We start from the raw sequence: 14,132 nt of genomic DNA, 5'->3' as shown, positions 1-14,132 counted from the left end.
GTGGTTAAAAGAACATATGGATTACAAAATAGAATAGAATATCAAAGCAAAGAGATCATGCTAGAACTTTGTAAATCACTAGTTAGGCCTCACCTGGAATATTTTGGACAAATCTAGGCACCACACCAGGAAAGATGTAAAGGCCTTTGAAAGGATGTGGAGTAGGTTTACCAGTTGTTACCAGGAATGATGGACCTCAGTTACGTGAATGGTTGGAAAAATTAGGACGCTTCTGTTTGAAAAAGAGATAGTTAAGTTGTGCCTAAAAGAGGTTTTCAAGATAAAGGGCTTTGATCGAATAGGGTTTTTTATTATTTTTTCATGGGATGTGGCCATCACTGGCAAGGTCAGCATTTATTGCCATTCTTAATAGCCCTTGAACTGAGTGGCTTGCTAGGCCATTTCAGAGGGCGGTTAAAAGTCAACCATGTTGCTGTGGATCTGGATTCGCATGTAGGCCAGACCAGGTAAGAATGGCAGATTTCCTTCCCTAAAGAGCATTGGCGAATCAGATGGATTTTTGCAATAATTGATAGTTTCATGGCCATCATTACTGAGAATAGCTTTTATATTCCAATTTATTAATTGAATTCAAATTCCATCAGCTGCGATTGCGGGATGTGAACCCATGTCCCCAGAGCATTAGCCTGGTCCTCTGGATTACTAACCCGGTGACCTATCCACTACGTCACCATCTACCCTAAAATTATTCTCTCTGTGAGTGGGCCAATAACCAATGTCCATAGACTTAAAAATCATTGACTAAAAATCTACAGGGCAGATGAGATTATTTTCACTTAGACTGTTGGTGGAAGCAAATTCCATACGTAATTTCATAAGGGTGTTGGACAGATATGTGAAGATGAGGAATTTACAAGGTTGTGGATATAATAATGTAATATAATAATCTAAGCGCGAAGGCTCTTAAAAGAGTCAGCATAGGCATGGTGTGCTCAATTGCCTCCTCCTAAATTTCCAATCCTGCAAAGATTAGTAAATGGAGAAGAGAAACAAGTTAAAAATGAACTTTTAAAGAAAGATTACTGACCATAGTTTAAAATTGAGAAGGATAGTGCCCGAACAGAGGGAGCTGTTAAATCAGTTGGTATCAGAAATAGTAGCTGAATAGTAAGGGCTTGGATGTGAAGAAGATTATCAGGTAAAATTAAATTGTAACCAAAAACATTTTACAAACATATATTAAATGAGTACTTTGCATCAACCTTCACAAAGGATGTAGATGATATGCAGGTTACACTGAAAGGAAAGAGGGAAACTATGGACACGATAGGGAAGATATATTAAAAAGAGGGTAGTTTGGAATGGGCAGCCAAGAAAAGGGAGAGAAACTCAGGTTTGCTAGAGACTTGCTGGGATGAGTGAAAGGTTTGGCTGTTGGGGGGAGAAGTGGGAAGTGGAAGCTGATATTTTGTTAGCTAATGTCTTGTGGTTACAGTTATAACAATCTACAATTGTGAAAACTCCAGTTTGTTGGTGACAAATGTCACTTCTTGATTTAGTTTGTTTTAAGAAGATAGCAAAACCCTCCTACACCAGGGGTTAGGATTTTTAGGTTTTATTCCAGCAGACTAAAATGGTAAATGGCCTGGAGATCTGTAGGACTGGGTCCTTGCCAAATTTTTCACCTGCCCAAATTTTTACAGCTAGCACTGGAATGCATGCCCTAAAGTCGTTGGTGTATTCAAACAGGGCAGGTTAGTGCCAGAACTAATTTCTGTCATTATTGCCTTCTTATATAGAGCATCTGTCGCGTACATAAAAAACAAACATCTGGTGTTGTTAGGTGGAAATCTGTTTATAGGGCATTTTTCAAAATTGGCTACTTCACAGCCAATAGATTACATTTAAAGTGTTGTTTTATGTCAGGCAGATATGGTAGTCAATTTATATACAGCAAGGTCCTACACACAGCAGTCCAGGACAGAATTTTCCAAATCCATCTTTAATAGTGCCATGGGATCTATAACATTCATCTCAATAGGCAAGATGGTTTAACATCTCACACAAAAGATGTCAACTTCCATAATGCAGCACTCAGTCAACAATGCACTGAAGTGTCATCCTGAATTACGTGCTTAAGCCTGCAGTGAGACTTGAATCAAGACCTTTTGAGGAATGTGTGCAATTGCTGATGTAACTGGTACTTCAATAGATTTGAAGGGCCCAGCACTTGAGAAATCATAGAAATCTTGTCCTGCAACCAATTTTTATTTTACTTTTGTATTTATATTGACAACTGCTTGGTGCTTTCTGCTGTTGTGCCAATATTACACACCCTCCCCCATTCCAAGAGGCCGCAATAGGGTTTCCATTAAGAATAAAAGCTAAAAACTGCGGGTTCTGGAAATCCAAAACAAAAACAAAAATACCTGGAAAAACTCAGCAGGTCTGGCAGCATCTGCGGAGAGGAGCACAGTTAACGTTTTGAGTCTGAATGACCCTTCAACAGAACTAAGTAAAAATAGAAGAGAGGTGAAATATAAGCTGGTTAAGTTGGGGGGGGGGGTGGTGGACTGGGGGGACAAGAAGACCTGGATAGAAGGCCAGTGATAGGTGGAGATAACCAAAAGATGTCACAGACAAAAGGACAAAGAGGTGTTGAAGGTGGTGATATTATCTAAAGGAATGTGCTAATTAAGGGTAGAAAGCAGGACAAGCAAGGTACAGATAGCCCTAATGGGGGTGGGGTGGGGGGAAGGGATCGAAATAGGCTAAAAGGTAGAGATAAAACAATGGATGGAAATACACTTAAAAATAATGGAAGTAGGTGGGAAAAGAAAAATCTATATAAACTATTGGAAAAAACAAAAAGGAGGGGGAAAATTGGAAAAGCGGTGGCTTTGGAGGAGAGAGTTCATGATCTAAAATTGTTGAACTCAATATTCAGTCCAGAAGGCTGTAAAGTGCCTAGTCGGAAGATGAGGTGCTGTTCCTCCAGTTTGCATTGAGCTTCACTAGAACAATGCAGCAAGCTAAGGATGGACATGTGGGCATGAGAGCAGGGTGGAGTGTTGAAATGGCAAGCGACAGGGAGGTCTGGGTCATGCTTGCAGATAGACCGAAGGTGTTCTGCAAAGCGGTCACCCAGTCCGTGTTTGGTCTCTCCAATGTAGAGGAAACCGCATTGGGAGCAACAAATGTAGTAGACTAAGTTGAGGGAAGTGCAAGTGAAATGCTGCTTCACTTGAAAGGAGTGTTTCGGCCCTTGGACGGTGAGGAGAAGGGAAGTAAAGGGGTAGGTGTTACAGCTTCTACGATTGCATGGGAAGGTGCCATGGGAGGGGGTTGAGGTGTAGGGGGTGATGGAGGAGTGGACCAGGGTGTCCCGGAGGGAACGATCCCTGCGGAATGCTGCCAGAGGGGTTGAAGGGAAGATGTGTTTGGTGGTGGCATCATGCTGGAGTTGGCGGAAATGGCGGAGGATGATCCTTTGAATGCGGAGGCTGGTGGGGTGATAAGTGAGGACAAGGGGGACCCTATCATGTCTCTGGGAGGGAGAAGAAGGTGTGAGTGCGGATGTGCGGGAGATGGGACGGACACAGTTGAGAGCCCTGTCAACCACCGTGGTTGGAAAACCTCGGTTAAAGAAGAGGGAGGACATGTCAGAGGAACTGTTTTTGAAAGTGGCATCATCAGAACAGATGCGACAGAGGCAAAGGAACTAGGAGAAGGGGATGGAGTCCTTACAGGAAGCGGGGTGTGAGGTGCTGTAGTTGAGGTAGCTGTGGGAGTCGGTACGCTTGTAATGAATATTGGTGGACAGTCTATCACCAGAAATTGAGACAGAGAGGTCAAGGAAGGGGAGGGAAGTGTCAGAGATGGACCATGTGAAAATGATGGAGGGGTGGAAATTGGAAGCAAAATTAATAAATCTTTCCAGGTCCAGACGAGAGCATGAAGCAGCGCTGAAGAAATCATCGATGTACCGGAGAAAGAGTTGTGGGAGGGAGCCGGAATAGGACTGGAACAAGGAATGTTCCACATACCCCATAAAGAGACAGGCATAGCTGGAGCCCATGCGGGTAGCCATAGCCATACCTTTTATTTGGAGGAAGTGAGATTCTTCCTTAACCGATGTTTTCCACCCACGGTGGTTGACAGGGCCCTCAACTGTGTCCGGCCCATCTCCCGCGCATCCGCCCCCACACCTTCTTCTCCCTCCCAGAGACATGTTAGGGTCCCCCTTATCCTCACTTATCACCCCACCAGCCTCCGCATTCAAAGGATCATCCTCTGCCATTTCCGCCAACTCCAGCATGATGCCACCACCAAACACATCTTCCCTTCACCCCCCAGGCAGCTTTCCACAGGGATCGTTCCCTCTGGGACACCCTGGTCCACTCCTCCATCACTCCCTACACCTCAAACCCCTCCCACCGCAACTTCCCATGCAACCGCAGAAGCTGCAACACCTGCCCCTTTTCTTCCCCCCTCCTCACCGTCCAAGGGCTCAAACACTCCTTTCAAGTGAAGCAGCATTTCACTTGCACTTTCCTCAACTTAGTCTACTGCATTCGTTGCTCCCAATGCGGTTTCCTCTACATTAGAGAGACCAAATGCAGGTTGGGTGACCGCTTTGCAGAACACCTTTGGTCTGTCCGCAAGCATTACCCAGACCTCCCTGTCGCTTGCCATTTCAACACTCCACCCTGCTCTCATGCCCACATGTCCATCCTTGGCTTGCTGCATTGTTCCAGTGAAGCTCAATGCAAACTGGAGGAACAGCATCTCATCATTCGACTAGGCACTTTACAGCCTTCCGGACTGAATATTGAGTTCAACAATTTTAGATCATGAACTCTCTCCTCCATCCCCACCCCCTTTCCGATTTTCCCCCTCCTTTTTGTTTTTTCCAATAATTTATATAGATTTTTCTTTTCCCACCTACTTCCATTATTTTTAAGTGTACTTCCATCCATTGTTTTATCTCTACCTTTTAGCCTATTTCGATCCCTTCCCCCCACCCCACCCCCACTAGGGCTATCTGTACCTTGCTTGTCCTGCTTTCTACCTTTAATTAGCACATTCCTTTAGATAATTTCACCACCTTCAACACTTCTTTGTCCTTTTGTCTGTGACATCTTTTGGTTATCTCCACCTATCACTGGCTCTCTATCCAGCTCTACTTGTCCCCCCACCCCGCCTTAAACCAGCTTATATTTCACCTCTCCTATTTTTACTTAGTTCTGTTGAAGGATCATTTGGACGCGAAACGTTAACTGTGCTCCTCTCCGCAGATGCTGCTAGACCTGCTGAGTTTTTCCAGGTACTTTTGTTTTTGTTTTCCATTAAGAATGTTTATTTTAAAAAGTCAAAGGCCAGGATTTACCGTGCCCGCTGGCGTCGGGCACGTTAGGTGGCATGAGCAGACAATATGGTGAGAGAGCCAAAAATTGGTTTCACAATGTTGCGAAAGCAGTTTGCAATCGTCCGGTCCGCCTGCCGATAGCGGGCCATGTTTCCCGCCACCGACATCGGGAACCTCTTTGTAATATATCTGCAAATCATTATAAGCCTAGCCCACCAGAATTGTCTCATCCTCCCCCGCTTTATCATCTGCCCACGTCGGTGGGAAAACACACTGACATGTTTCACGTGGTTCAGGAATGGTGGGGGGGCAAGGGCTACTCTGCAATTGAGGCGACTTGGGGGGAGCGGGCAAGGGCTGCCCTGTGGTTCAGGGGTGGTGGGGAGGAGGCAAGGGCTGCCCTGTGGTTCAGGGGTGGTGGGGAGGAGGCAAGGGCTGCCCTGCGGTTCAGGGGTGGTGGGGAGGAGGCAAGGGCTGCCCTGTGGTTCAGGGGTGGTGGGGAGGAGGCAAGGGCTGCCCTGCAGTTGAGGCGATGGGATGGGGGTGGTGCAAGGGCTGCCCTGCAGTTGAGGCGACGGGACGGGGGTGGTGCAAGGGCTGCACTATGGTTGAAGGTAGTGCACAAGCATGAGGTTGTGGCAGGGGCGGCGGTGGACAAGGGAAGTGGACAGACATCGGTGAAACCTTGTAAAAGATGACCATTCCTCTGCAGCTGAGCCGTTCAAGCACTAAAACATTGAAATGATTGGAGTCGGCTCTCTAGCTTCTCTGCTCAAGCAACACAGGGGCATCAAAGTGACACTAAGTGCCACAGAGCTTTTCACCCCTCGGGCACAGACTGCAAAGTAATGAGCGTTTTAGTGGACTGCAGAACAGTTGGACGATTGGGCACGTTGTACAATCTCATTGCTGAAGCTGGCCATGACACAGCTAATAGTGGAGACACTCACAGCCCCTTACATTGTCATCATCCTGGTTTGGACCAGCCTTCCCCATGGTTCAAGCTAACAGTCTAGCCTTACAGCGCAGGTTAGGAGAATGCCTGCACGTAAGCTGAGAGCACAACATGCAGTCCAGTGGGTGGAGTGTGGCGGAGGTGGGCGGGATTTCAGGCAGTCATGCAATGCACTGATCTCTGACCATCCAAATGGTGGTCAGCACTCTCAAGGTTGTGCAAGGGGCCTTCAGACTTAACCAAGACAGGTTCCTAGGACACCCATGTTAATCCACTTCTCTGTCTCTTTCATACTGCAGGAGGAGTTCATCAGGACCATGGAGCCTGGTGACCTAGCTGTATGCCTCGTGGCTTACAGAGAGCAAAGGTGGCGGAGATGTGAGTGAGTGAGGCACCTGGCTGTGCAGAGGGGGGAGCAGTACCCAGTGGAAAGAGGGGCGGCTGGGGCTCCCGCCCACACCACAGAAGAGCTCAGCAAGCCATCATTGGGTGGCGCCTAGTTAAACCCAGGGTCGATAGATGCTGCCTTTCATTCCAGCAGAAGACCGAGAACCAGTGTCGCTAAAGACGCGCATGTCTAGGGAACTGGTCGATCACATCTGCCAACTGCTGCAGGATTTGGCGCAACAAGGACATGGAGGGCATCCGTAGCCATGAAAGTGATACTGGGGCTCAAATTCTACGCCAGTGGCTCCTTTCAGGGCTCCACAGGTGACCTCTGTGAGATATCACAAGCCTCCACCCATGAGATCACAAATGCCATCTTTGTTAGGGCACACAACCTTGTACGTTGCACCCGGGACCAGGAGAGCCAGGATGCAAGGGCAATTGGATTTGCCCAGATCTCGGGTTTCCCGCAGGTGCAGGGTGCCATCAGTTGCACTCATGTTGTGCTCAGATCTCCATCGCAACATGTAGCCAACTATGTCAACTGCAAGAGACTCCATTTGCTGAATGTGCAGCTGATTTGCGACCACCACAAACCCATCCTGCAGGTCTGCACATGGTATGCAGGGAGTGTGCATGCCTCCTACATTCTCAATCTATCACAGATCCCTGAGGTCTTCCAGAGTCCAAGAAACTACAGGGACGATTCCTCAGGGACAAGGGCTACCTGCAGAGGACGTGGGTGATGACACCTGTGCGGCAGCCTCAGACTACAGCAGAGCGAAGGTATAATGAAGCTCATGCTTCAACTCGCAACTTGGTGGAGCAAACTATCGGGATGCTGAAATTGAGGTTCCGGTCCCTGGACCGGTCTGGTGGAGCCCTGCAATATACTCTAGAGAGGGTGCCATACATCGTCGTCTGCTGCATCCTTTACAACCTGGCGCTGCAATGGGGAAAGAAGCTGGCTGAAAAGATGATGGAGGAGCAGGAGGTCTCCTCCAATGAGGAGGAAGCCAATAGGGATGAGGGTGAGGTCCTTGAAGGCAACGATCATTGGGATAAGGCCCTCTGCTGGCAAGATGAGGCAGGAGTCCCTCATAGCTGTTAGATTTGTGAGGATGATGATGACATGCAGTGAGGAGACACCATAGATCCTCACTTTGCACTTATGAAGGTTTGACTCCAGTCTGGCTTATGGCAACACATAATGTGATAATGCTCCTGTCATGGGGACGCAGTGGAGGCCCCAATAGCCACTCGATTGCAGGAGGATGATGACGACACTTCATGGATCTTCACATAGCCTCTGAGAATTTCTGACTCTTGTCTGGCCGAGGGCAGCTTGCTTGCGCTGTGTGATCAGGGTCATAGCATAGAGAGGTAGCCATGAAACTTTAAAAGCATATGAGCCTTTGTCCACCTTCAGCACTGATCCCTTCAGGAGCACAGCATCACTGGTCACAGATGCTAAGGAGATGGGGACCAGCCCCAGCTCAAAGGTGCTGAGAGCACACAGAAAGAATGACGGAACTCTGTGACGCCTGTCCACAACATTCTGGCAGCAATGACAAGCATCGTCGAAGCGCAGGCTTCAGTAATGTGTCCAAAGAGTGAGGCTGGACCATTGATTTGGTTTGAAGGCTGCACAAAGCACAGGGAGGAGGCCCTGGACTAAGACACCTGCCTTTATTTTGTGCAGAAAGGTTTCACATCTGACTGACTGGAACACTGCTCATCAGAACAAGGAGCCATCGTCAAGTAGACATTCTTAGGAGTTTATTGACAATAGTGAACAGTATGTACAAGTGGTTCCCAGGCTGTACAACTACTTAACTTTCATAACCCTGCCTCTATGTTTTGGTGCTCCCCGGATATCCACAGCGGAGATGGAGGCAGCCTGCCGACTGTGACACCCTTGGCGGGTGTCCTCTGGAGGGTCGAGACTTGGAGGGCCCTGGCCTGTTTTGGGGGCCCTATTGTGTGGCAGCGTCACCCTCCTCAGCCTGTGGAACTGGAGCTGCTGAGATTTCAGGAAGTGGGGTTTCAGATGGATGTTCCTGGAGTCACCTGGGTGGATGGCCCTGGTGTATGCATATGCTGATTCTCTTCCATATGGGTTTCTGAGGGCCCCTGGCTAACTCCTTGAGGAGAAGTGGTAGCTGGAGATCAAGCTGCCGCACACCCCTCTCACATACACACCGTTGGAGGCCAACTATGGCGTCAACGATGGTGTTGAACCTGCATAGCAGTGAAGGAGCGATGTCCTGGACCAAGGCCTCCACGGCGGCCGCCATCCTACAAGTGTTGACCTCGGTGCATTGGCATGCTGGCGCTATCATCTCAGTCTGAAGGCAGATGGATTCCTCCATCATGCCTTGCAATCTGAGGAGTGCAGTGGACATCCTTTCCTGATGTTCCTGAGCTTGCCTTTGCATCTCCAGCCGCTGTGACATGACCAAGTCCGGAGGCTCACCATCTGACTTAGACTCAGCAAATATCAGACCTGAGCAGTCCTCCAAGTGCCTGATATTTGCTCACTAGGTTGTGATTCTGAGGCTACTGTAAAGGTAGGTCCCACTGAGGTGTGTGTCTCTGTGCTGGTGGAGCCTGTGGGTGAGCGCTGTGACGGGACTTCAAAGAAGGTGCCTCAAGATTCCTCTTCAGAGGTTTCTTTGGAGCTTGATTGGAGGCCCTGGGTCATGGACTCCGACGGCTGTTTCCCAGATGTGCCTGAGGAAGCAGAAGGAGATAATTAGTGCATGGCGGTGGCCTGTGAAACAGGATACATCAGTCACAGCATGTCTGATGGATGTTACACTGCTGGATCCTCACTTGGTAGAGCACCACCGACCTCACCGTCTGCATGGGAACAGCCCAGACCCTCACCAGCCAGCTGGATGGCTCTGTTTTCAAAGTCCGTGAGGACCTTTATTTCAGGCAATCCTCCACTGGTCTTCGACCACTTCCTCTTATTTTGTGCCAGCTTGTCCTGCATGAATAGAGATGGAGAGAGTGTAAGCAGGACACCTGCCAGGCCCGATGATAAGTATGCCTCGCCTGTGTGGGTGGTGAGTGGTTCCCATGGACAGGATGAGGACAATTAAGGTGTGTGAGAGAGAATGAATAGTGATGTCTTTTGAACTGGCAGTGACTGAGAGTTCTGTGGATGTGTGATGGGTTTGTGAGCGAGTGAGTTGATAGTGATCAGAAGAGTGAATTGCCCTGGCAGAACGGAGGAGATCATTCATCCTCTTGCGGCACAGGGTGGCTTCTTTTGCAGGGCGTTGGCACTGACAACCACTGTCACTGCCTCCCAAACCAGATAAGTGAGGTTGCTGCCCATCCAGTGGCCAGAGGGGGGGTGGTGGAAATCACGATGAATCCCCACTGCATCCAAAAGGCACTCGAGGGATGCGTCATCGAACCTGAGGACCGCTATGTCTTCTTTGCAGCAGTCGTGGGCTGGAAGCTCTGAGATGTGTGTGCACAATTGGGCGTTAAAAATGGTGCCCAGCATGCTGAAGTAGCGAGACAATGGCGTGGTGGTTGAATAAGAGCCCACCTGCCTTGGAAATGGCATGTTTCCCGGGAATGCATAATTAATACAGTGGGTTTGGGATGATACAGTGCAAAAAATGTACTTAGTGCAAACCGCCCATAGGTTGAGTAATTGGCCTTATTTGCTCCTTTAATTATCCATCACCTATATCATTGGGAAAGGACTTCATTCTCTTAATGTCCTACTTATTTTGAACAAAGTGAGTATGGATGCTACAGTGTTAGTCCATGATTTGCACTGTATTAGCCAATGAGTTTAAGGAGGGACAGGATTTACACAAAGTTTATTTACTTAGCAAATGGAGTCTCTTTAAAAAGATCCACAGCAAATTGATTTGTGTCTAAAAGTATTGCTTCTGCTTCTGATAAAATGAGAATTACATTTCCAGCAAAATGCAGTGAATGGAGGATAGCTGCATAATACAAATTATATGTGTACAATCAATATCTTTCATTTAGAGCAGCCTCCAGGCTTAATTAGCAGTGGAATTACCCAATCATATCCACCTGGCGAGAAATAGTGGTGCCACTGTACGCAGTCACAAATTGAAGGACTTGCTGAAAGAGATGCAACAAAGCAGGCTAACCCTGTTTTGGGGCTGATGGTGAGTCTCCAGGAAATATCAAATGTAAGTCTTCTATTCAAGAAAGGAGGGAGACTGAAAGCAAGAAACTACAGACCAGTTAGCCTAATATTTGTCATAGGGAAAATGCTGGAATCTAAGGAGGCTATAGCAGGGTATTTAGAAAATCTCAATGCAATCAGGCAGAGTCGGAGTTTTATGAGTTCTTTTGAGGAAAGAGTAAGCAACATGGATAAAGAGGAACCTGTAGATGAGGCATAGTTGAATTTCCAGAAATCATTTGACAAATGCCACATTAAAGGTTACTACACAACATAAAAGTAAGGTGTAACGTATTAGCATGGATTAGGGATTGATTAGCTAACAGGAAACAGAGAGTAGACATAAATGCATAATTTTTAGGTTGGCAAAATGTAACAGGAGGATTGCCACTGGGATCAGTGCTGGGGCCTCAACTATTTACAATGACTTGGGTGAAGGGACCGAATGTGTGATTGCTAAATTCGCTGATGAAATATAAATAGGAGAATAAGTTGTGAAGAGGACATAAAGAGCCTGAAAAGGGAATTAAATAAATTTACTGAGTAGGTAAAAAATTGGCAGATGGAGTATAGAATGGGAAAATGTGAACTTGTCCACTTTGGCAGGAAGAATGCAAAAGCAGCATGTAATTTAAATTGAGAGAGATTGCAGAACTCTGCAGTACGGAGGGATTGGGGTGTCCTGGTATATGAATCACAACAAGTTAATGTGCAGGTACAGCAATTCATTAGAAAGGCAAATGAAATGTTGTTGCCTATTACAAGGCAAATGGAATATAGAAGTAGGGAAGTTTTGCTACTGTTATACAGAGTGTTGGTGAGACCATATCTGGTGCTGTCTACAGTTTTGGGTCTCCTTATTTAAGAAAGGATATAATTGCATTAGAAACTGTGCAATCATAGTTCACTTGACTGGTTCCTGGGCTGAAGGAACAGAGTGTCTTATGAGGAAGGGCTAGACAGGCTGGGCCTGTACCCATTAGATTTTGGAAGAATGAGAGGTGATCTTATTGAAACATATAAGATCCTGAGAGGACTTGACAGGATGGATGCTGAAAGAATGTTGTGAGAGAGCCTAGAACTAGGGGGACACAGTTTAAAAATAAAGGGTCTCCTATTTAAGATGGAGATTAAGAGAATTTTTTTCTCTGAGGAACGTTAGTCTGTGGAATTCTCATCCCCAGAGAATTCTCCATCTGCCAATTTTTTACCTACTCAGTAAATTTATTTAATTCCCTTTTCAGGCTCTTTATGTGGCAGCATTATGTGGCAGAGTGGCAGCAAGGCCATTGAATATTTTTAAGGCTGAGTTAAATAGATTCTTGACTGACAAAGAAGTCAAATGGTATACGGAATGGACGGGAAAGTAGAGGCCACAATCAGATCAGCCATGCTGTTCGTAAAAGCATGGGGCAAGCTGCATGAAAGGAGGTTGTTGATCAAGTTAATGCAGTCTCCTGGCTCCCATTATACATTGATGCAAATAGGAAAGACATTTGCCACTATCAGGAGGAAGATGAAGACAACATTACCATTTTCCTCACACTTTATTGGGCCTATCAAGGATGGCACAAGCCCAAGTTAAGATTCTCCTCCAGAAGCTACATTTCAAACATTGTGCATAGCCTTTGCAGATGGTGATCCATGACAGTTACATGTAAGGCCACAACAGTACCAGCTGCTATTGGAAAGTTACCCTTCACTGCCTAGGCTCACTAGGAAGAATAGGCACTTGGGTGAAGCGCCCAAGGGATGCTGCTACCTATTGTCTTTATAGTTGTCTGGAAAGAGTCAGCACCTTTAGAAGAGGAAGGAAGATATAAGAAATATAACATTCTGTTGCAAGATATCTCTGGGGTAGGAGATTGTGTAGGCACATTACACTGATCCTTTCCTTTTTGGTTGGTTTTTTTACCTTCAGGCTGAGGATGAAACAGCAGGCAATCACACAGTGATGATCCAGCAGGCCTTGGAGCAAGCTTCAGTGGAGCTTGGAGAGGGGCATCATCTGGTCGAGCAAGTCGTGGTCTCCTCTGATGATGTAGAAGGAATTGAAACAGTTACTGTTTATACTCAGGGCGAAGAGACATCCGAATTCATTGTTTACGTGCAGGAGGCTGTGCAAGCAGAGGAGCAGACGACAGAGCAGCAAGTCGAGGAACTGTAACTGCTGCCATAATTTTTAACCAGGACTTCAACTGGTTGGAACAAAAAAGCACTAGCACCCCTGTTTTTGGTTTGCATAAAATAATGGCAATAGGAATGGAATCAGTGAACCCTGTTCAGGTCAGAGTGGCAGTAAATAACCAAACAGCAATTCTCCAGAAAAAGGAATGGTCGTGAATAGATTTCCTTCTATTACTTTGCTTTTCTAATTTGTAGTTACCTTTTATCCCAGTCTATACACACCCTTTCCCATTCCCTCCATCCCCCACTTCCCTGATCCTCCAACTTATCTTCACAGTCCATGCTTCTCTTCAAAGTGATCAGGAGCATCAAGATGGCTGAATCAAGGGGCAGTGCCATGGATATCACCCAAGGTAGTCCACCCAGGAAAATCTGGTAATCAGTCATAAGGGAGGGGGAAAGGGCTTCATAAATTTCCCTTATGCTACCTCCTGTGTGGATAGTTTGAGGGGGTGCGGCAGGGGAAGGCAAAACCCGGACTGGAGAAACTCAGGAAGCCCAAAGCCATGGACACCTGATGGTTGAGTTTCGTTTCTCTTTCTGATTTTTTTTCTTTTAAACTAAAGTTTCCGCCTAACAACACCATGAAATACAAGTAAATTTGGACTACAGGTAAAAGTAAAATTTGTGTGAAGGGTGAGGAAATTTTTAATTTATTCCATGTTGGTAGTGACTCGGAACTATTTTCAGAACCTCGTACCTCCTGAAAACTGGTCAAGTTATATGGAATGTCATCAGATCACAGGTGGGAGCATGTTAAGCTGATTTTCTTCTGTGCTATAGGCTGTGAATTAAGTATCAGTGTGACAGACACATTGAATAAAGAATCAAAGCAACACATTTTTGTGTAATAACTTCTAATTGTGAATTTTAAGAAGAAGGTGGCTGTATAAGTGCAAAAACTTATAAAAATGCATAAATAAGAAGAGAAATCTTGCAAATGCTGAAATTCTGAAACAAGCATTAACATCCTTAATGTCTCTTGAGTTCACCAATGGTCTGCTCTAATGCATTTTATGTGGCAGCACTTGTGCATGGGTTATTCATTGGAGTCATCAATAATCTGGTCAGCAGATAGCCCTTGTTAC

General features: G+C 46.4%; 1 protein-coding gene across 6 annotated transcripts in view; it reads left to right on the top strand.

The window, feature by feature from the left end:
* Positions 1–13,880, top strand: part of LOC121278994 (zinc finger protein ZFAT-like) — a 200,713-nt gene extending 186,833 nt beyond the window's left edge. For all 6 annotated transcript variants that reach the window (XM_041189692.1, XM_041189688.1, XM_041189691.1 and 3 more), the window contains one exon: positions 12,779–13,880. In XM_041189692.1, the coding sequence (XP_041045626.1) occupies positions 12,779–13,024 (246 nt within the window). In that variant the 3' untranslated portion in view covers positions 13,025–13,880. The remainder of the gene's footprint in view (positions 1–12,778) is intronic.
* Positions 13,881–14,132: the final 252 nt, after the last annotated feature.

The sequence above is a fragment of the Carcharodon carcharias genome, chromosome 6, assembly GCF_017639515.1.
Source record: "Carcharodon carcharias isolate sCarCar2 chromosome 6, sCarCar2.pri, whole genome shotgun sequence".
In the NCBI taxonomy this organism is placed as follows: Eukaryota; Metazoa; Chordata; class Chondrichthyes; order Lamniformes; family Lamnidae; genus Carcharodon; species Carcharodon carcharias.
Note: the sequence above shows the minus strand (reverse complement) of the source record. Positions and strands in the feature narration are given on the sequence as shown.